The sequence below is a fragment of the Choloepus didactylus genome, chromosome 14 (genome assembly GCF_015220235.1).
Source record: "Choloepus didactylus isolate mChoDid1 chromosome 14, mChoDid1.pri, whole genome shotgun sequence".
NCBI lineage: Eukaryota > Metazoa > Chordata > Mammalia > Pilosa > Megalonychidae > Choloepus > Choloepus didactylus.
Genome location: NC_051320.1, coordinates 76,784,173 through 76,808,632, shown reverse-complemented (window position 1 = coordinate 76,808,632; position 24,460 = coordinate 76,784,173). Strand labels below are relative to the sequence as shown.

The window sequence follows — 24,460 nt, the reverse complement described above, 5'->3', positions numbered from 1 at the left end:
GCTAGGAGGTTGAAGAGCTATGATTTGGACCAAGGCAGCCAGATTCCAGAGTTTTTGCTCTTTGCTACAATGCTTTAATGACTCTCATTTAATCTTGAGACTAAAAATCATCTAATCTTTATTTATGTATGGTTTCTTTATTTCTTGAAGTTTCCAACAGTCTCATCACCCTCGTTACCCTCATTTAAACATGGTCTAACCTCTTAGGGCTTCAGGTATGGGCTGGTCAAGGCAGTGATGAGGGACCCTCCTCTTCTTTTCTGAACACCTTACTTCTGTCAATGGAGCCCAATATCCATGCAAATCCCTAGAACCTTTTTTCACATGAACTTTCCTCTCCATACTAAATGTTACAGAGATTTTTATTTTGCATACAAGATAGGACTTTCTATCTTATCCCTACTGTATTTCATCTTTTTAGTTCAGGCCTGTGTAAAACTCTTAAACTCTTAATTTTGTTGTCGAAGGCATTAAGCATTCCTCCCAGTAGATGTCTAGCAGCCCAAAATAGTAAATAGTAAAGGCCACATCCATGATGCACAACATCATTAGGCTCATCCATTAGGACCTTTAGGTGCTGACGGAATGGGAACCAGCAGCCCCGTAACATCCAGATGCTAAATGACCAAGGTCCCAGTAGCTTCTACCTCCTTTTCACCTGGCTTTTAAAAAATTATTTATTTAAAGCCAAACATGTGCATTGTATGCATTTTCACATGCTCAAAATAAAACATTACAAATGAAAAGATTTTAGAAAGCCTAATTTCTAATGATTCTGCTGTTTGGACAAAAAGAATTCAGGCATGGCCACTTGGCCATGTGTAGAGTCAGCATCCCAGGGTGCAAGGAAAGAGGGTGGGAAAGTGATTAGGAGCAGAGGCCTTGGAGCTTGGCTGCCAGAGTTCAAATCCCAGCTCTGCCGTTCGCTGCTGTATGACCCTGGGCAGTCACTTAACTCTCCATGCCATACTTGCATCTCTTGTAACATAGGAATAATGATGTTCCTATTTCATAGAACTGCTTTAAAATGAGCTAATATACTTCAGACTAATGTCTAAGGATTTTACAGCCCTACATATGTGCCAGTTGCTCAGAATATAGATATGAATAGCCAAGTCCCTGAGGTTTTATTTTTTCTGACACTAATGATCTGTTGCCATGTGCTGGGCCCAGTTCTGAGCCCTTTGTTCAGATTGATAATGTCTGAAGACTAATGTCTTAATAGAGCAGGGCCTAGTACATGGTAAGTAATCAATAATTGCTAGTTATTTTTATTGTTCTAAAAACAGAATCAGCAAACTACAGCTCCTGGGTCAAATCCGGCCTGCCACCTGTTTTTTTAAATAAAGTTTTATTGGAACACAGCCACACTCGTTTGATAACACACAGTCTATGATCTCTTTCATGCTACAACAGCAGAACTGAGTAGTTGCAACAGAAAACACATGGCCCGTCAAGTCCAAAACATTTCCCATCTGGCCCTTTACAGAAAAAGTTTGCTAACCCTGTTCTAGAGGATAGAAATCATGGATTCCTATTCTCTTCTGTTTTCCCAGTAAAATCTTATAACTTTGGACAAGTGACTGATACTGTCTGGTCTCTGTAATAAAGATCAGTTGTAAGATGATGACTCCTCCTATAGAATGAATTTATAAAACATGATTTCTTGGAGATCCTAATAACTTTTATCGTTCATTTGCTTAACAATTCCATGTTTCACGGCCCCAAATTTGTGCCAGTTGCTCTGGGTACAGATGTAAATAGGCAAGTCCCTGGGATTTTATTTTTTCTAACACTAATGAGCTGTTTCCATGTGTTTGGGCTCAGTTCTGAGCCCTTTGTGTGTGTTCACTCATTTAATTTTCACAGCTTTCTGAGGTAGGCACTGTTTATCGCTGTTTTACAGATAGGGAAATGAACACATCAAGAGGTTAAGAAAATTTTCCAAGCCTACATTGTTGGCAGGTGGCAGAGGCAGGTTTTGAAACTTTGCAGTTCTGCTCCAGAGTCTAGAGTTTTAACTTCCCTATAGTCATTCAACTTTGAGGACCTGGTGGTTCCACTAGAAAGACCTATGTGCAAACAAATAAATGCATGTGATGTGTAATTTTTAAAATATTTGTAGAATGATCAGCATAGTGCCTAGCATGGAATAACCCATCATCATGATTTCCTGGTCTTGAGGCTGTTGAAGTCGTCACGGAGGGTGGTGGGAACTTAAGGAAGGTACAGCAGGAGGAGTCAGGAACGACTTCAGAAGGGGGTCTTACCTGAACTGAGACTTAAAAGATCTAGAGAGTTGCTGCCGGAAAGGAAACCATGCAGAAGAAATTGCGTGTGCAAAGATCAGAGGCTGGAGAGAGCATGACATGTTCAGAGAATGAAACAGTATTTTTCAATGGCTGATATGTAAACCATGGGGACCCAGAGGGAATTGGCTGAGATGAGGATGGGAGGGAGCAGGGACCAGAGGGCAAATGGCTCTGTGTGAGCTGGAAAGGGCCCAAATCCTCTGCTATGTGTCTCTTTCAGAGCATTTTTCAGAGTCTGGCATTATGGTACCTGTATTTGTCTATTTGTTTCAGTGTTTCCCTCCAGCCTCCGAAGCACACATGCACCCTGGAGTGCTTGTGTGGTAATTCTCAGAATAGGACGGGGGCCATAGCAGGAGCTCATTAAAAATTTGTTGAAGTATATACTTCGGGTGGTTATATACGACTACCTATAGGATAGGATGCTTTCCCTGGGTCCCCCAGCTTACTCTAGGGGCAATTACCTTGCTAGGTTGAAGAATCAAGGCAGGTCGCATGGAATGACTGGGTTGCCTAAAATGGGATAATTTTGACACGGCCATTTACGAGGAGGCCAAAGATTATTAAAAAATTCACCTAGTTTATTTTACTCCTGCCTTCACATATTAAAACTCCACACCCTCACCCAGAAAGCCCTTATGACTTCCTGAGAATCTCTTGGCCATCCCTCAAAAGCCTCTTCAAATCTTGCCTTCAAGGGCCCACCTGACAGAATGGAGGTGAAATAAGTATCGTAAGTGAATGAAGATAATGTTTTCTCTAGACAGCTCTGCCAAACCAAAGAAAATCTAAGTTGAGTACATAATCTCAAAATAGGCTTCATTTCATATTTGCCAGGTGCCTGCAGGGTTTGGTTAAAAGTCAGAAGACACATCTGCCTAAGGCCATTGTCTAGAATTTGGCACACATTTTAAAACGGCTGTCTGTTGTTGATAACGCAAATAGGGGGATGAGGACAAGAATATTCTTTTTGTTAATGCTGCCAAAACAGGAATCATAGAATGTTTAAAGAGTGGGTACCTTATTCTCCCTCCCTTAATGAATGAGGAAAATGAGGTCCAGGGCTTGGTTGGTAGTTAGGGCAAAGCCAGATCTGTAATCCAGGTCTCCAACTCCCAAGGCTAATTCTCTCTCTACTGCACCGTACAGACTCCTGGGACTTTAGCTATAGCTTCTAAGAAACTCATATTACCTCTTTCAGCATTTCTTAGTCTTTTTGGAAATATTGATGTTCTCCCTCTTCACCTTTCCACTCTGAGATGACCTAGGAAAATACCGTTAAGGGGAAGACTTATATTGCATTTTGTTGGCAAATCCCACTGTCACCAGCCTGTCCCCAACTTGATCACTTTACCAAAGCTATGAAGATCCAGAATTTCTTGCCTCCAACTGATCCCCTTGCCCATTAATCACATTAGAAAATACACAGTTTGTGTTCACATCCTCTAGGGTAATGAAATATTCATTTTTTTCCTTTCTACAATCTGGAAATCTCTTTTTTGTTGCTTTTGTTGTTATTTTGAAGAAGAAAACTTGAACAAATTGGAGGGACTTTCTGGCTCCTCAGAAACCAGCCTGGTAGGAGAGTGATTGGATTTGCCTAAAGCATTTCCTCATTAGTGGCCTGTGTGTGCTTCTCCTTTCAAATGTCATCTGGCCTCCCCAACAAAGATTTAATTGTGGCAACTTGGGGCCTTAGAAAACCAGGGCGGCGCTGAATGTTCTTTTGAAAGCCTCACAACAGTGTGTCCTTCAAATGAAAAATACAAACATATTGAAAGTGACTTGATGGGCTGTGGGTTGAAGACCACTTCTTAGGAATCTCCTCCTCTTTCTTGCAACTGAAGATTGGAATTTTAATTGCCCAACCACAGATTTTAATTTGTGATGCCCAGAAAGGGCATGGTTTATTAATTAGTTCTGATTATTAGGTGCCCTGAACCTGGTCCTGGCTGCTTCTTGATCAATTTCGACAGCTCTTTGCTTGAAATTACTGTCTGTAAGCACATGGAGGTGTAATTATGCAGTCACTGGCTGTTCAGTTCTGCCGGGTTAAACCCTCTATTATGAATACGTATTGTAGTGTCTTAAAAGGTGTTTATCGAAATACCACAGTTTAATAGTTCAGGCTTACAAAATCAAGCTCTCTTATGCTACAGGCAAAAGCCTCTTAATTGGATGTTTTCTTCCAATACATAAAAACCTTGGCTTAAACACACACACATACACACATGCATGCCAATTAAATTTTTTTTTTTAAGCATAAGAAACAGTATTGCTTTGTGGTTAAAAGTATGGACTCCAGAGCCAGGCTGGATTTGACTCACGCTTCTGCCATTTTTTAGCCTTGTAACTTTGGGCATACGACCTAACCCCTCTCGATTGCAATGTCTTCATTGATAAAGCAGGGATGATTATGATGCCTATGGTGAGATTCAAATGAATTAGTGTATACAGAGCAGTTAGAGAAGTATGTTGAACATAGTTATTATTATTATCTTTTTTTACTGATTGCTATAACAAATTGACTTCTATTTATATGTTTAAAAAAACTACCTGTGTTAAGCACTGACAGAATTAGGGATGCCTCCTTGTGGTAGAACTGCTGGTTGTCTCCTAATATCTATTTTCTCCTTCTCCCTCAGTGTTAGCCTCCCATCCACCCAAATTTTACCTGGGTCTATGACTGTCTGGAGTAAAGAATACATTTCTTTTGCATCTAGAAGTGGCCATATGACTAAGCTCTGGCCAATGGATTGTAAGCAGAAATCGTGTGTCAACTTCTGAAAAGTGTTCTTAAAGAAAGAAGGGTGGTATGCCTTTCTTCACTTCTTCTTTCTTAATGAGGGGGATGGGTCATGATGGCTGGAACTCAAGCAGCCATCTTGGATCATTAGATGCCATGCTAGAGATGCAGAGCAGTAAAAGAATGCCTGAATCCCTGACAACTTCAGGGAGAAGAAGACATTTTCTTTTACTCTAGACCTCTGATGAAAGAAAAACGAACATATATTATCTAATACACTATTATTTGGGGTACCTGTTGCAATATCAAATCTAGTTTAGGTAACACGTTGCCCTCTCTGAGTTAGGCCATACTTTTACTTTTTGTTGCAATATGTAGAAATTTCAGGACACAACGGCATAGAGAACCATGAAAAGATTTCATACCTTCTTTATTTCCTATCAGAGGCACTTCTTTACCACACCCAAACAAACCTGCACTGCTCCCACCCTCTCACCTGAGGCCTTAGCCTCAGGCCTCACTTGGTGATTGTGGAGGGGAGGGCTGGGCAGAAAAATCATGTGCATAGCCCATTGCCTAACCTTGTAGGAGGTCCCAGGAGTCTCTTCCAGCAAGAAGGGACAGTCTGACAATTGTATTATTTCCCCTGGGCCAGAAATGTGGGTCCAATGACAATTTTCTTTTCCTTTGTTATACACAAGAGCAAGTTTCTGCATGCTCTGTACATATCGAAAAGAAGGAGGACTCCTGAACAAAGGAGCTTTAATCAGAGATATGCTGGTATTATTTATTCTCCCTCAGGAAAGATATGGAAAATGTTCAGTGACCTCAGCATATCTTGCTTAGGAAAAATGATGATAATCACTTCATTTCCTATTTCCATGAAATTAAAAAAATGTTTTCTGGTAGTTTGAGGGATCTCAGGACTCATTCATGGATTTTGGTGAGACTTCCTCACAACACTGGTAAAAGGGAGAGCTGACATTGAAAACTCTCAGAAAACACATCGATTCTAAGGAAAACCTAAAACATTTATCCTACCCAAGGTATAAAGCGAGGTGAGACTTGGTTTCCATACATCTTGATAGCAGAGATCACTGGTGTTGTTTGTTAAAACCCAAGTCGGGTTTCTTGAATTTGTGGGTTGGTGTCTTTCATCAGGAAAATTCCTAGTCTCTGTCTACCCTATTCTTCTGGTGCTCCAGTGAAACATGTAGTAGACCTTCGTACTGCATCCTCCACAGCTCTTAATCTCTTCCATATTTTCTATCTTTTTATGTCTTTATAGTACACTCTGTATGGTATCTTCTGATCTATAATCCACTAATTTCTTCTTTTGACATGTCCATCTTGAGGTTTTAATTCTGGTTATTATATTTTTTTATTACTAGAAGTTCTATTTGGTTCTTCTACCAATCTGCTAGGTCACTTTTTAATTTTATTTTATTGTGATTTTATATATATATATATATATATATATATATATAATATATATATATATATAATATATGCCATTTTAACTATTTTTAAATGTATAATTCAGTGGCATTAATTACATTTATAATGTGCTACCATCACCACCATCCATTACCAAAATTTCTGTATCACCTAAAATAGAAATTCTGTATCCATTAAGCAACAATTTGCCTTCTCCCCAGCACCTCTAAATTTAACATTTTGCAGAACCCCCAAACTGTTTTCCACGGTGATTACTGGATACTTAAAAAAAAAAATCCGTGTCATATTCTCACAAGCTTTCATTTATTTCTTCAAACATAGTAAACCTCATCATTGCTTTGTACTACGTGTGTGACTTTACTGCTGTGAGTTGTTTTTGCTGGTTCTTGCTCATGGGACCTTGTTTCCTTCTGTGCTATATTTGCTTTGATTTTGTCCTGCTCATTGCTCTTGAAAACGATTTATAGGGATTCTTTAAAGCCTGGAGTGAGGTTACCTTCCTCCAGAGATTTGCATTTGATTCTTCCAAGCATGGTAGAATCCTCCTTTTTAGGCCTTCAGCTGATTGGATTAGACATCTCATTGTTGAAGGCAATCTCTTCAGTTGATTATAGGTGTAATTAGCCATAGACTGGAGACTAGTCTAGCTTGGGACCTCCTTAAACCAGACTTAAGATTCAGCGCAAACACTCATGCCTTCTACCTACTTCCCTTCCTCCTTTTCTAGACTTGAACTTCTTTTAAGCAGGGGCCATCTAACTATTTCTCAGTGGTCAGCAAAGTACTTAATACATGAAATTTGACAGAAAAATTTTGGTTGAATGAATGTATCTTTAAATTATCATACCTACCTTGCTAACTCATGTTACTCTAAGTCTTTAATTTCAGTTAGTTGGTTAAAAACGATTATTCTGTGTATTAGTCGTGGTTCTCTAGGGAAAGAGAACTGACAGGAGAATAATCTATAATTATTATGAGATCTTTATAAGAATTGTCTCACATGACTGTGGGGATGCAGAAGTCCAAATTCCATGGGGCAGGTTGCAAGCCAGGCCCTCGATAAATTCCCCAGGAGAAGCTGGCTGGCTGTAGTAGAGATGGAACCTCTTTCTTCTGACTCATGAAATCATCCCTTCTCCTTTTAAGGCCTCCAGCTGATTGGATTAGACATCTCATTGTTGAAGACAATCTCTTCAGTTGATTGTAGGTGTAATTAGCCACAGATGCAGTCAACTTACTGATGCTTTAAGTCCACAAAATGTTCTCATAGTAACAATCAGGCCAGCGCATGTTCAACCGAACAACTGGACACCATCACCTGGCCAAGTTGACACATGAACCTAACCATCAGAGTCTACCCCTTGTCAACTTGGCAGCCATACACATCACCTTAAACCATACTTAATCTCTAAATAAAAAACATTAACAGTCATATTTGTTGCCTCACAATATTCAGCTGTCCTGTGTACAACCAGAAATGTACTAAATCTCGCCAGAACAGGGTGCAAGTCTTTGGGTAATATTGACTTTTAAACTTGGTATCCTATAATTTAAATACTACGACATGAAACTAATAAAACTTAGGTCACATAATAAGGGGATAAGATAGGGAAGAAAACAAAGATATTTGTTTTATGTACATATACAAACATACTTATAACAAAACAAGAAAGATTCATAACCATTACAGTCCTTGTTTCTGTAACTGGTCGTATGGTTGTAGTTCATATTTATCGCTACCTTCTTCTACTACCCATTCCATGTTCCCTTTACCTTCAGCAAGCATCTCAGCTGGCCATGGTTTTTTGCCTATTGGGGTGTACCCAAACCTTCATGCTGAAGTTTCTGGGCTGTTGGTAGTTCTGCTGGATTGGGTTGTTGCAGTTTTTCATTGACTTTAATCACAGGATATGGTAGTACCAAGAGATGCCCTAGGGATCACCTGTATTCTGGGAAAATTCTTCTTTACCTCCATTGTGTAGTTGCAGTCCTAGTAATAGCCAGGATCAATCATCCCAGGCAGTAAAGTAATTCCTTTTTTTTTTTTTGCCTGTTGATTCAGAGGCAGGAAGAGTCCAAAGTGATCAGGTGGCAGTCTTCAGTTCAGTGGAACCATTGGTGTGTCTCCTGGAGGAAGCACTCCTCTTTTTGGAACTAAGACCTATAGTTCTTAAGAGCCATCAGAGCTTAAGGTTGCAGGGACAGGAAGCAGCAATTTTTCTAGTGGATCACTAGGGGCAATAGTTGAGTGCCACTTCATTTCTGCCCCTTGATTCCTGGACCCATGAATCCTGGCTATGGAAGAAACAGCACCATAGAGTGGATGTTGAATTAGAGCATATATAGCCTCCTGGAGAACACTGCCCCAGCCCTGCAAGGTATTGCCACCTAGTTGGCACCATAATTGAGTCATCAAAAGACCATTCCACCATTCTATCAATCCAGCTGCTTCAGGATAATGGGGAATATGGTAAGACCAGAGAATTCCATGAGCATATGCCCATTCCCACTCTTCATTTGCCTAGTATTCCAGCTGTGTGGAATACTATGATAGTGGATAAGGCATTCTTTAAGTCCACAGATGATAGTTTTGGCAGACGCATTTCATGTAGGGAATGTAAACCCATATCTGGAGTATGTGTGCATTCAAGTTAGAACAAATCACTGCACCTTCCATGATTTTAAGTGGTCCAATGTAATCAACCTGCCACTAGGTAGCAGGCTGATCACCTTGGGGGATGGTGCCATATCAGGGACTGAGTATGGTTCTCTGCTGCTGGCAGACTGGGCACTTAGCAGTGGCTGTGGCCAGGTCAGCTTTGGTGAGTGGAAGTCCATGTTGCTGAGCCCAAGCATAACCTCCATCCCTACCACCATGGCCACTTTGTTCAATCACAGGAGTGGCTGGGGAAAGAGGCCAACTGGTATCCACAGAATGGGTCATCTTATCGACTCATTAAAATCTTCCTCTGGTGAAGTCACCCTCTGTTGAGCATTCGCATAGAACACAAATATTTTCATGTTTTTTGCTCACTCAGAAAGGTTTATCCACATAACTCTTTGTTACCACTTTTCCAATCGTGTTCCTTCCAAGTTTCTGACCATTCAGCCAAACCATTAGCAATAGCCCATGAATTAGTATACAAATGCACCTCCGTCCAGTTCTCCTTCCAGGCAAGATGAACAAGCACGTGTACTGCTTGAAGTTTCATCCAGTGGGAGGATTTCTCCTCACCACTATCCTTCGGGAATATCCCAGAATGTGGCTGCAGTGCTGCAGCTGTCTACTTTCGGGTGGTACCTGCATATCGTGCAGAACCGTCTGTAAACCAGGTCCAAGTTTTCTGTTCCTCAGTCAGCTGATTGTAATGAACTCCCCAAGAAGCCATATCTGTGAGTTGGGAAAGAGAAAGTAATATGGCAGGAGTGGGGGCCATGGGCATTTGTGCCACTTCTTCATGTAACTTACTTGTGCCTGCAGGAACCACTCAAACCCTATCTCGTATATACCACTTCCATTTTCTGATGGAGTGCTGCTGTACACCCAACTTTATGGCTTGGTGGATTAGTTAGCACCCAGCTCATGATAGGCAACCCAGGTCTCATGGTAACTAGGTGGTCCAAGGTTAAGTGTTCTGTCTCTACTAAGGCCCATTAGCAGGCCAAAAGCTGTTTCTCAAAAGGGGAATAGTTATCTTCAGCTTTGCAGACTTTGCTCCAAAATCCTAAAGGTCTGCATTGTTACTTTCCTATAGGGACCTGCCAAAGATTCCATACAGTATTTCTATTTGCTGCTGACACTTCTGGTACCATTGGATCATCTGGATTATATGGTCCAAGTGGCAGAGCAGCTTGCACAGCAGCCTGGACCTGTTGCAGAGCCTCATCTTCTGCCGGTCCCCACTCAAAACTAGCAGCTTTTCTTGTCATTTGGTAAATGGGTTGGAGTAGCACACCCAAATGAGGAATACGTTGATTCCAAAATCCCAAGAGGCCAACTAGGCATTGTGCCTCTGTTTTTTTTGGACAAAGAAGGGGCCAGATGCAATGGCTTATCCTTTACCTTAGAAGGGATACCTTGACATGCCCCACACCACTGGACATCTTTCACTGAGGTGAAAGGACCCTGTGTTTTTGTTGGATTTATCTCCTATCCTCAGACATGCAAATACCTTACCAATAAGTCTAGAGTAGTTGCTACTTCTTGCTCACTTGGTCCAATCAACACAATCTCATCAATATAATGGACCAGAGTGATGTCTTGTGGGAGGGAGAAATGATCAAGGTCCCTGCGCACTAGATTATGAACTAGAAATGGAGAGTTGGTATACCCCTGAGGTGGGACCTTGAAGGTGTATTGCTGGCCTTGCCAGCTGAAAGCAAACTGTTTCTGGTGGTCTTTACTAACAGCAGTTGAAAAAAGGCATTTGCCAGACCAATAGCTGCATAACAGGTATCAGGATGTGTTGATTTGCTCAAGCAATGATACCACATCTGAAACAGCAGTTGCAATTGGAGTCACCATCTGGTTAAGTTTACGATAATCCACTGTCATCTTCCAAGAGCTATCTTTTTTCTGCACAAGCTAAATAGAAAAGTTGAATGGGAATATGTTGGGAATCACCATCTCTACATCCTTCAAGTTCTTGATGGTGGTGCTAATCTCTGCAATCCCTCCAGGAATCTAGTATTGCATTTGATTTACTATTTTGCTAGGTAGAGGCAGTTTTAGTGGCTTCCACTTGGCCACTCCACAAGTCAGGAAGCCAACGTGGGGATTCAGCCAGTTGTTGAGTATGTCAATTCCAATTACGCATTCTGGAACTGGGGAAATATTCCCTGGGTGGGTTCAGGAGCCCACTGAACACACTGTGAGTTGGACCTGAGCTAAAACTCTACACCTCACCTCCATTCATCCTTACTCTGACTGGTAGGCCATAGTGATGTTTTGGGTTTCCTGGAATTAATGTCACTTCTGAGCCAGTGTCTAATAATCCCTGAAATGTCCAGTCATTTCCTTTTCCCCAGTGTACAGTTATCCTGGTAAAGGCCGTGAGTCTCTTTGGGGAAGACTGGGAGGAAGATTAACAGTATAAATTTTTGGCAGAATAACAGCGTCCTTCCCCAAGGGGCCCGGCCTTCCCTTCATTCAAGGGCCTCTGGATCTGTAAACTGTCTCAAGTCTGGGAATTGATTAAAGGGCTGTGATTCTCTGTTTTTATAATTCAAGTTCGACTTTTGTTCACTTGACCTAGAACACTTCTGCTTATACAGATCAAGTAAGAATTTATTAGACTGCCCATCTATTTTACTTCTAGGTACTCCATGATCTGCTAGCCAGCGCCATAGGTCTCTGCGAGTCAGACTATTTTGATTATTGCTTTGAGTCTGCTGTCTATTGTGGTAGCCACACCCACCTTTTCTATGGTGATCAATGCTGCCCACTTGGCTTCTGCTAACCTGGGATCCCATTATCCCCATGGTATTTAAGGATCCCAGTTCAGAGACAGTAGTTCACACAGTAATATCTGACCTACATAAAAGAGCAACCACAGAGCTCTTTAGAAATGATGGAGCTAGTCTCACAAGTTTATTCCTCACAGTCCTGGTAAAAGATGTGTCCTCTGGACATTTCTGGGGTGGGTGAGCAGGGCTTAAATGATAAATCTACTCTGACATTCCAATCTCTCCAAGCCTTTGGATCCCCTAATCTGTATTATACCAGGGAAGTTCTGACATTTCGATCTCAGGTAATGTTGGCACCTTTTGGTCCATGTTTCAGCCAACCACCCAAACCATTAATGCCCTTTGTAACCCCTCAGTCTACAACACTGAATCCAGAATCTCTGCTTGGTGGGCCTGTATCTATAAATAAAGCTGGATCCAGCTTTATAATCCTTCCTCCATTAACCCAAACCCTGAATATCCATCCCCACTCATATTCCCCTGAGTTCTGTCCATATAAATTGGAAAACCCATGCAGTTCTTTTGGAGTGTAGTGTACCTCCTCATGGGTCACATTTTGTATCTCACCTTTTGGGACCTATTGGGACTTCAGTCTAGTTTTAGGTCTGGAAGAAAATAGGGATGGCAGAGGTGGGACAGGAGAAGAATTAGGAGTATCTTGCAAGCCATGAGAAGTTTCATCCAGTGGGAGGATGTAACTTTGTAACTTTGTTACCAAATAAACCCCCTTTATAAAAGCCACTCCATTTCTGGTATTTTGCATAACAGGCAGCATTAGCAAACCGGAACACTGTGAGAACATTTCATGGACTTAAAGAATCAGTAAGCTGACTGCATCTATGGCTGATAACACCCACAATCAAATGAGGAGATTACCTTCAACAATGACAGATGTCTCATCCAATCAATTGAAGGCTTTAAAAGGAGAAGTGATGATTTCAGCATCAGAGCATCCCAATGCAGTTTCATCTACTGAAACAGGATTAATCTTTTCATACAGAGGAGTCAGGGCTCTTTGTTCAGGAGAGGTTTATCAGGAACAGCAGGGATAATTTCTTCAGGTGGAGGTTGGATGGCAGATTCCTCAAGGCAGGCTGGAGGTCAGATGGCTGTTCCCTCAGGACAGACCATTACAGATTTATCTGGCAAAGACTCAGCAAAATCTAGATTTCAACATCCTTACCCCCATCATTATCAACTCATATGTCCCATTCTAATTTTCAGAATCCCATTCCTTTCCAATCAGTGCCTTCCATTTAACAGCAGACACCCTGCAAGACTGTGAATTTAATTTACATTGTAATTCAGTCACTCACACAATGAGACTCTGTCTCTGGTTTTCAGAAATTTCAAGGCTGCGACTACATGAAATAAGATTTTCTTTCAGGGCACACACAGAAACCTTCACATTCTTTATGCAACACTTATGTTGCAAATTTGAAGCCTTCAGCTCATCCCTTTCTTTTTGTAACTGTATCCAGCATATTTAGGAACAACCAGCCAACAGCATTGTAACTTTTAACTCCACAAAACTCTATTAAAGTGTCAAAAACACTGTGATCCAGAGCCTTGCCTTATATAAGCATTTGAGTGGCTGTATCAGTGGTGATTTGCATCTCTCTTTTGCCAGCTTACATCATGGACTATCATGCTATCTTCATTATTGGAAATAGACACATTGGTGCCTTTGACTCTAATCAGATTAGAGAACCAATTCCACAAACCCCAGAACCAATTCAGAAATCTCATCCTTAAGATTTTTTCTCAAGAACCACTTTCAGTATCAAAACTGTATTAGTCAGGGTTCTCTAGGAAAACAGAACTTACAGGAGATACCTGTAAATATTATAAGATCTTTAAGAGATTTGTCTCACATAACTTTGGGGATGCACAGATCTAAATTCCCTAGGGTAGGCTGTAAGCCGGGAACTCTGATGAGGTCCTAAACAAATTCCCCAGGAGAAGCTGGCTGGCTGTAGTAGAGCTAGAAATTCTCTTTTCTGACTGCTGAAATCATCACTTCTTTTAAAGCCTTCAATTGATTGGATGAGACATCTGTCATTGTTGAAGGTAATCTCCTCATTTGATTGTGGGTGTTATCAGCCATAGATGCAGTCAGCTTACTGATTCTTTAAGTCCATGAAATGTTCTCACAGTGTTCCGGTTTGCTAATGCTGCCTGTTATGCAAAATACCAGAAATGGAGTGGCTTTTATAAAGGGGGTTTATTTGGTAACAAAGTTACAATATTAAGGACATAAAGTGTCCAACAGCAGGGTACCTTCACTGAAGGATGTCCATTGGCATTCAGAAAACCTCTGTTAGCTTGGAAGGCATGTGGCTGACGTCTGGTTGCTCCCAGGTTGCATTTCAAGATGGCGTTCTCCCAAGTGTTGCCCTTGGGGTGCTTTTTTCTCTCTTAGCTGCAGCTGCTCTTCAAAATGTCACTCTCAGTTGCTCTCCAAAATGTCACTCTTTGCTGCTTTGAGTTCCCTCTGTCTGTCAGCGTGTTTATATGGCTCCAGTGATTTAATTCAGACTCACCCTGAATGGGCAGGGTAACACCTCCATGGAAATTGTCCAATCAAAGTCTTGCCCAGTTGATTGAGTCACATCTCCATGGAAACAATCAAAGATTTCAACCTAATCAACACTAATATGTCTGCCCCATAAAATTGCATCAAAGATAATAGCATTTTGGGGGATATAATGCATCCAAACTGGCACACACAGTAACAATCAGGTCAGCGCTTGCTCAACCAAACAACTGGACACCATCACCTGGCCAAGTTGACAGATGAACCTAACCGTTACACTCTGTATTGAATATTTTTTTCCAATTGGGTGTATATTCTTTAAGGAATTACTATGCCTTTTCTCCTTCGTAAATTCCTGTACTGTTGTGCCACATAGGAAGATGTCACTTGGTAAATATTTGCTGCCAGATTAAGACTTGCTACACTCCCCATGCTTCTGCCCATGACTGGGTCAAACCATACATTCTGGATTCCTCATACTATGGATATGGATATTTGGAGCATTGCTTGGGTTGCTTCTGGCCATAAGCTCTACAGCCCTATAGCTGGCATGTTGACCTCTGATATCCTTCTCCTCAAGTGCATCCCCTCTGACTTTCAAGTTGTTCTCTTGAAAGCTCATCTCTGACTCTACATTCTTTTGCTCATAATCCATCGTGGCTATTATTTTGGCTCTTGCATCTGTCATCTAGGTGTGACAGCCAAATCTAGTGAAAGAATTTTATCTCTGGGAATTCAGATCCCAGCTTCACTAGTTCCTAGCCATGCAGTTCCACATAGTCTAAACATGGGCATCAGTGTGCTGATAAAATATTAGCTTCACGAGGGTAACCTATGTAAAGTTCTTGGTGTCCAATAGAATTAGAATAATCCTACAAAGCATTTCGTCTAGCATGTCTGAAAAGGATAGCAATTTATTCTTTCATTGTTTGTGGATACAGGTGTACTTATTAAATGAAAGATCCCTTACTCTTTTCTTCTGTGGAACTAGGTTTCCTTATGTATAAAATAGGACCTTAAATGGTCATTTTGAACCTTAAATGTGGGAAGATAATTAAAGCAACTTATTCAATATTTGGCACATCATTAGATATAAGAAAAATGTTACTTTTTATCCCCTATTCAAATTGTGGTCCAACTTTCTCTTCCTGTGGAATTGCAGTAAAAATTTTAAAGCAGAATATATTATATAAAAGAAGGATTATTCCTTTTATCTTTACTTTTTAAAGATCCTAGATGCCCTTAATAGCCAAGTTCAAATTCTGTCTACTCCATGAAGCATCCTTGGATTCTCACTCCCACAACCCTCATCCTTTATTCCAGCCAGAAGGATAATAATGCATTCAAAGGAGAGTCTTCAATCCATCTCAGCTGATGCTTGGATTTCCTATATATAAATAAGCATAATTCTACAATATACAAAGTTAAGTGGCGTCCTGACTTCTACTATAACATTTCTAGAGGTGAAACATTCATTAACTTCAGAAGAGGTCTAGTCCATTTTTTCCAACTTTGGACAGCTTAAATCTGTCCTCATAAATATTCTATATTTTTTCTTAAGTATGTTCATGTTCCTCTTTAAATATAATACCCAGAAATAAACAATATTCCTTAAAATTCACTGTCCATAAATAACCTCTCTCCTTCTTTGTAGGCTGCACTAACAGATTTGTGACAGCTGTGGGACTGATTCTAACTACAATTCTATTTAGTTAGAACCTGGAAATCTTTTTTTTTTTCCCCCAAATAATGTGTTGGTGCTACATGACCTCTCCTCTGACCTGGATTAATATGGCTGCTTTTTAAAAATATGTATCATTGAGCTCCCAAATATATACCCATATTATATGTAACTGGGTGTATCTGGTCTACTTATTAGATTATTATGAAAATGATCTGTCTTTCAAGCTCCTAGAGTCACTTTTCCCATGGTCCTTCCAAAGTACATTATTTCTGTTATAAGACTTAGCTCATTCTTCTTTGTTCCATGGTTTATGTACTTGTATCATGTCCCTTTCTTAAGTTGAGTTCCCTAAAATCTGAGTCTGTGTCCGAAGGGTCAGGCTCTGTGGTTTCTGTTGGGCCAAGAGCAGGGGTACAGCTATGACTTGTTAACTAGCACACAGCAGCTGGGATATAGTTTGCCCCATCTGATAAAAGGAATCTGGCTAGGGTTCCAACAGCATTCAGTACAGTCACCCATGATTTTGTAACTCTAGAGTGTGGAAACTACGTATTGTTCATCTTCGCAGCAACATGCCTTACACAGTGAAGTTGCTAGTGTGTGGAACTGAATCATCCGTGATCTAGAGAAAATGCCTCCTGGTTTGTACCCATTCCATCCCACTGCCATTTATAAAAACACATACCTGTAAGGGACTCAATCAAGTCCCTTAAGAAGCAAAGAACCAGACTCTGTGGGCTTTATAAGTTTATATTCTATGTTCTAAGAGTCTAGTGCCCTGTCAACTCAGAAGCTATTTAAATATCAAATGCTTATATTCAGAATAAGCAAATTATTTCTTAAGACCAAGGCAAACATAACGAAGATGAAAACTTCAGTTTTTTTCAACTTAGCCCTTGAATTATTAATTTTTTAATTTTTATAAAAGTAATCAATGTACATGGTTAAACATGGAAGTGTTGTAAAAGGGAAATAAATTAATAAAGATCTCTCTCTCCATCTTCTTGACTTTTATTTTCATTCTCCAGAGCTAACTATTATGAACATTTTTTTGTGTTTCCATCCAGAAACTATTTGTGCATATCAAAACACGTTTATGATTTTGTATGTAAAGAGATTACAGTGAATGTTCTACCCCCTACTGCTTTTTTTCCACTAATAATTGATCTTACAGGTCTTTCCACATTATGAAATCTATATCTAAGGTATAGATGCTTCCTAATTTATCTAACCTTTCCTTTTTTATATACACATTTAGATATTTTTCTGTTTTCAGCTCTTACAAATGTGCTTTGTCTATTACAGATTTTTGCTATTATAAGAAAATGTGTTCTTATATGTATTTCTTTGCATGTGTTTTCCTAGCTCTTTTAAATTGGAAAGCCTATCCTTGCTTCTCAACTGAAAAGTGGTATAATGGAGAGTGAATGTGGCTACTGGATTCTCTAAATCCATATTAATGCTGTAATCCCAAGTAATGCTTTCTCACTCTCTTTCCATTTTTTTTTTCAGTTTCTTTGCCAGAGTGCAATTTATAATCCGAAAGATAGAAGTTGTCACATTTGAAAAAGGCTGAAAGTAATTCTCAACTGCAGGTCATCGTAATAGCAAGTTCTAAGAACTATACTAGTATAAAATTTAAATAACAGAATAACTATGTCGAGAAGAACAGAAATTCTGAATCTGGCTGATAATTTAAGAGGTTCAGAATTAAGAGCTTGTCCACTGTAAGCTTCACACACACATTCAGACTTGCCAGAGATTCATCCGTGATGTACTTAAAAGCACCTTTTGCTGTCTGTTTGCTTGCAGTGAAGTACATGCGAGAAGCCACGCCCTACGTGAAGAAAGGCTCCCCGGTGTCCGAGATTGGCTGGGAAACTCCTCCCCCTGAATCTCCTCGGCTGGGGGTTGGCTCCTCAGACCCTCTGTCTCCGCAGCCGTTTTCCTTCCATCGAGACAGGAAAAGCATCCCGCTCAAGATGTGCTATGTCACTAGGAGTATGGCCTTGGCTGACCCTGAGAACAGGTAAACGGGACCAGCGCCCTCCGCGTTTCCACTGCTCCTTGTTCTCTGGATACAAAAGGGAGCCTTAACTAGGCTCTGCTTATATTCTGAAAACATCAGTGGTGTCCAAAGAGCGACACGAAGGAGCCACACCAAGAGAATGGGTGTGCTAAGCCAGGCTTTCCTGTTCTCTCACTCTCTGTCTTCTTTCATCCCTTCTCCTTCTTTTCTGTCCTCCACATGGAGCAGTGATTCGAAGGCTCTGTACACTGAGCTCTGGTTCAGGAAAGAGTTGAGGAATCAGTCAGGATCCTGAGTTTCTTCCCTGGCTCTGCCATTGCTGGTTTGTGTGACTTTGGGTAATTTACTCAAACCGCTGAACCTCAGTCTGTGGTTGCTAAAATGGGAATAATTAAAATAGATATTTCACTGGGTTGTGAGGATTAAATGAGGAAATCCATGTAAACTGCTTAGCACAGGAAAGCTTTCCATGAATGTAAACTATAATAATATTTATTATTAATGTCAAGTAGAAAATCAGCCTCTTTGGGCCTCAGTCCCCTTAACTGTGTTGTTGGGGGTTGGATGAGATGATCCTTAAAGCTGTTTTCCACTCTAAACCTCCCTTATGCTCAAAGAGAGGAAAAGGAGTGACTTTGGTGTGAGCCTGGACTGATGTTTCACATAGTCTGTGCATGATTTCTCACAGCACCCTGTCCATGGCGACTATGAGGAGTTCAGCCAAATAGTTGAGATCCTTCTTCCCCCAAAAGTCTTGCTCTAATTCATCTGCACCAGAACACTTATATCTTGGGAAAATGAAAATAACATGTATGTAGAGGAAGGAAGAGAAGGAGGGATTGAGTGAGCAAATGGGGAATCTTGGTGACCTTTACATCCACATTAAAGTGCTAAAGATAGAAATTGCTGGAGCATCCCGTATTTATAACATGTGTGGGACAGCTGCAACTTGCCGGAGCAGAAAGTATTTGACTAGGTTCAGAATGCTGGTGGGGAGAAGCCAAAGGAAAAGATAGCAGGGAGAAAGCTGCCTTCTTGGCTCCCAGCTCAATGCCTTTTTTGTTCCCTTCTCAGCTCTAAGGAAGCCACTAGGGCCCTTCTGACTCCAGCCAGCTGCATCTTCCTACTTCACTCTCACCCACTGCTGCACCTCCGATGTCAGTTTTTTCTGTACAGGGATTGGGTTGGCTGTATGAGAAAGGCAGAAAACATGGGCAAAACAGGAGAGCCAGAGCAGGCAGACTGGGAGGCCACTGGGGAGACAGGAAAGGAGGCAGAGTTCATGGATGATTGGCTCCTACCCAGTTTTCTTTTGCTTCCCCTCAATCTATGCCAGTTTCCTAGGCCTGCAGTTGATGCCGTGGTTATTCAGAGTCTCTCTCCCATGGCCTCAATCAAACAATTCCTTTCCCCCAAGAATCTGATGCCTAAGGTTTCAGCTTGATGAATTCATAATTTATTGCATGACTATCTTGTGCTAGGCATTATGCTAATCACTTTAGACCAGATGCTGCAAAGTGGCAGTGTACAGGTGTATCTAGCCTACAGATATGTTTATTTTCTTCATCTAGCATTTTAAAAATATTTGCATTAGTTGCCATATTTAATAATCGGGAAATTTCACATAAAAATAGAGGTTTCTGCTTTTCTTGAAAAATTGGAAGATCTAGCAGTATTGGGCCCACATTGCTGCAGATAGGGCTTCAGTCTGCAGGGGCCCAGGACAGGCTTGTCTTTTGACAAGCTAATGAGTTCTCTTCATCACTGCCTTACTCTTAGGGGTTTCAATTAATAACCTGCTTGGTCCTTGTGGGCATTTGAATTTGTAACCCTGCTTAGTACTTTTAACAGCCCTCTGAGTTTCTATAATAATCCCCATTCTACTGATAAAAGAAAAACAAAACTGAGTCCCAGAGTGCTTTGGGTGGTAGTGGGAGTTTATCATTACCAGCAAAATGCAACAGAGACTGGAAAATTAATTGGGGCTTCTTAGACATGATTAATGTATTAGGGAGAGAGTTTGAGCAGATGATTTCTAGGGTTCCTTCTAGCTGTGAGCTTCTATGCCACAAAATTTCTTCGAGGTTATTTAATTATATTTTAAAGAATATTCAGGAAACATAAAGCCTGTCTCCAAACACTGGAAATTTCAGTCCACATAACAAGTAGAGGAGATGTTTTTAAATGTTATATCGTGCTTTTCATGCCCACTGTTTTCTGCAGGGGCTCGCATGTGGAAGTGAGAGAGCCTGTCCTGCTGGGGTGTGAGAACCAGTGGGGCAGAACTGAAGATGACAATCCAGTTATGCCAAAGGGTTCAGGTCCAGGGAGGTCCCAAACTGCTCCAGACAAAGGGAATAAGGGAAACCCAAGACACAAAGAGATTCGGGGCCCATGGGTATGTCTTGCCCCTGGTTGAAGAAAACAAGAAAAGGAAAAGGAAACAAATATTTTATGAAATTTCCATTCCATATATTGGGCACATTGTAGTTCTGCAGTCAAAAATATGGACTCTGCAAAACCCCACTATGCTGGATGTAAGAGGCACTTGACAAAGTGATTTTAAAAGCCAAATAATATAAGGATGGGCAAAAGCATGCAACACAAATGCAGACTAACAAAGTAAAAGCAAACAGTTTTGATCTTTGTATCTGACAAGCTAAAATGCAGGCTGAATAGCATGAAACAAGAGAAAGACTGATTAATGCTAAAGGTCAGAGTTCAGAAGGAAGATTCAAGTTATGCATACCTACCAAATAACAGAAACTGCAGAAGATGCAAGAAACATATTAATGTTAGGTAATTTAATATACCTTCTCAGTCCAAGACAGGAAAAAATATAAATAAGGATATAGAAGACCCAAACAGCATAATTAATAAGGTACATCTGGGTACCTCATAAACTTTGTACTCTGATAATAGAGAGTATACTTTCTTTTCAAGTGCACATGGAACATTCACAAAATTAACCATGTATTACAGTACAAAGAAAATGCAATAAGTTCTATAAGATAGAAATTATATGAACATTCTCTGATGGTAGTAGAAGAAAACTAGGAAATTAGTATCAAAACCACAGCAGGTCATGGATTTTTTCCAGCTGTCTATAAAATAACTTTCAGGGCAAGGAGGAAATGCAAACTAAAATTGTAGAATTTCTGAAAAAATAGTGATGAAAATAATGCATATTTTAAATATAAAAGAGAAAGAAGGGGAAAGGAAGAGAGTGGAGTCTGGAGTCAGTTAGGCCCGCAGTAGAAGCCTATTTCCTCTACTTGTGCATGATTTTTTTTCCTTTTATTTTTTTTTTTTTTATTAGAGCAGTTGTAGTTTTATAGAAAGAAAAATGTCATTCAGAAAGTACAGAATTACCATATATCCCTCTCTCTCACACACAGTTTTCCCTATTATGAACATTTTGCATTAATATGGTACTTTTGTTGCAATTGTTGAAACAAAATTATAGGTATGCTTTTTACTTTAGCCCTTACATTAAGGTTCAGTCTCTGTGTTGTTCAATTTATTTTTTGTTGTGTGTGTGTGTGTGTGTGTGTGTATGGTAACTTGTACACAACCTAACATTTGTCTCTCTATCCTTTTGCAAATACACCGTTCAGTGGTGTTAATTACGTTCACAAAGTTCTGCCTCCATCACCATCATCCATTGCCAGAACTTTTCCAACACCCCAAACAGCAGCTCCCTAAGAATTAAACATTAACTCCCCATCCCCCTCCTACCAGGTCCCTGGTAACCTGTATTCTAGTTTCTGCCTTTATGAATTTGCATAGTCTGCTTATTTCATATAAATGAGATCATATAGTATTTGTATTTCTCCTTTTCTATCTGGCTTATTTCACTCAATACAGTGTCTTCAGAGCTCATCCATATTGTACCATGCATCAGGAATTCATTCCTTTTTACATCCAAATAATATTTCATTGTATGTGAATACCGCATTTTGTTTATCCATTAATTTCTTGGTGATCACTTGGGTTGCTTCTGCCTTTTTGCTGTGAATATTGATGTGCAAATATCTGTTCGAATTCCTGCTTTGAATTCTTTTGGGTATATACCTGGAAGTGGGGTTGCCAGCTCATATGGTAATTCCATGCTTAACTTGCTGAAACTGCCAAACTGTCTTCCACAGAGGCTGCACTGTTTAACATTCTCACCAGCAATAAATGAGTGTTTCTATTTCTCTACATCCACTCCACCACTTATAATTTTCTGTTTTTAATAGTAACCATTCTAGTGTATGTGAGATAGTATCTCATTGTAATTTTGGTTTGCATTTCCCTGGAGGCTAATGACTTTGAGCATCCTTTTGTGTATTAGTTGGCCATTTGTATGTCTTCTTTGGAGAAAATGTCTGTTTAAGTCTTTTGCCCATTTTTAGTTGGATTGTTTGTCTTTTTGTTGCTTTATTGCAGGATTTCTTTATATATATATACTGGATATTAAACCCTTACCAGATATATGGTTTCCAAATATTTTCTCCCATTCTGTAGGTTGTTTTATTAACTTTCATGATAAAGTCCTTTAATGCCCCAAAGTTTTGATTTTGATGAGATGTCACTTAAATAATTTTTCTTTTGTTGCTCATGCATTTGGTATAAAGTCTAAGGAACCACTGGCTAACACAAGATCCTGAAGATGTTTCCCTGTTTTCTTCTAGGAGCTTTATATTTTTGGTTCTTATATTTAAGTCTTTGATCCATTTTGAGTTAACTTTTCTATATTGCGTGAGGTAGGGGCCCACCTTCATTCTTTTGCATGTGGCTGTACAGCATCATTTGTTGAAGAGACTGCTCTTTCCCCACTGAGTGGACTTGACACCCTTGTCAAAGATCAGTTGGCCATAAATGTGTGGGTTTATTTCTGAACTCTCAATTCATTTCCATCAGTTGGTATGTCTGTCCTTGTTCCAGTACAAGGTACAGTACTATAATTTTGTAATAAATTTTAAAACCAGAAAGTGTGAGTCCTCCAACTTTGTTCTTCTTTTTCAAGATGCTGTTGGCTATTCAAAGCTGTTTACCCTTCCATGTGAATTTGATGATTGGCTTCTACATTTCTGCGAAGGCTGTTAGAATTTTATTTTTATAATTTTTATTCATTGCAATGAATTTGTATGTTGCTTTGTAGGATGACATCTTAACAATATTTAGTTTTCAAACCCATGAACATGTAAGGGCCTTCCACTTATTTAGGTCTTCTTTGATTTATTTCAGCAATGTTTTGTTTTATAGTTTTACATGCCCAAGTCCTTTACATTCTTGGTTATATTTATTCCTAGATAGTTGATTTTTATAGTTGTTATTGTAAATGGTTTTTTTTAAATTCCTCTTGGGACCTTTCATTACTGGTGTATAATACACCACTGATTTTTACACATTGATCTTGTACCCCACCACTTTACTGAATTTTCTTATTAGCTCTAGTAGCTTTGCTATGGAATTTTTTTTTTCTTTTTTTTTTTTTTTTTTTTTTTACCATTTTCTATGCTAATAGGGAGTTGTATTTCTTTCTTTCCTATTTGGATTCTTTGTTTATCTTTTTCTTGCCTAATTGCTCCGGCTAGAACTTCCAGTACAATGTTGAATAACAGTGGTAATGGTGGGCATCCTTGTCTTGTTCCTGAGCTTAGATAGTAAACTTTCAGTCTTTCACCATTGAGTGTGATGTTAGCCATGGGTTTTTTTTCACATGTGCGCTTTGTCCTGTTGAGGATGGTTTCTTCTCTTTTTAGGTTTCTGAATGTTGTTATCAGGAAGGGGTAGTGAATTTTGTCATATAACTTTTCTATATCATGTAGTTTTTTCCCTTCGTTCTATTAATGTGGTGTATTTACATTAGTTGATTTTCTTATGCTGAACCACTGTTGCATACCTGGGATAAATCCCATTTGGATCATGGTGTGTGATTTTTTTAAAGTATCGGATTCAATTTGCTAGTATTCTTGGGGATATTTTGCATTTATATTCATGAGGGATATTGGTCTCTAATTTTCTTTTCTTGTAGTGTCTTTATCTGACTTTGGTATTAAGATGATGCTGGCCCCATAGAATGAGACGGGAAGGGTTTCCTCCTTTTCAGTTTTTTGGAAAAGTTTGAGCAGTATTAGTGTTAATTCTGCTTTGAATGCTTGGTAAAATCCACCAGTGAAGCCCTTTGGTCCTGGGCTTTTCTTCGTTGGGAGGTTTTGATGACTGATTCAGTCTCTTTACT

The 24,460-nt window shown here is 39.8% G+C and overlaps 1 protein-coding gene across 3 annotated transcripts in view; it reads left to right on the top strand.

Annotated features, from left to right (window-relative positions):
• The window catches only part of SNTB1 (syntrophin beta 1), a 262,771-nt gene that overhangs the window by 95,632 nt on the left and 142,679 nt on the right, over positions 1 to 24,460 (top strand). For all 3 annotated transcript variants that reach the window (XM_037803525.1, XM_037803524.1, XM_037803523.1), the window contains one exon: positions 18,015 to 18,231. In XM_037803525.1, the coding sequence (XP_037659453.1) occupies positions 18,015 to 18,231 (217 nt within the window). The remainder of the gene's footprint in view (positions 1 to 18,014; positions 18,232 to 24,460) is intronic.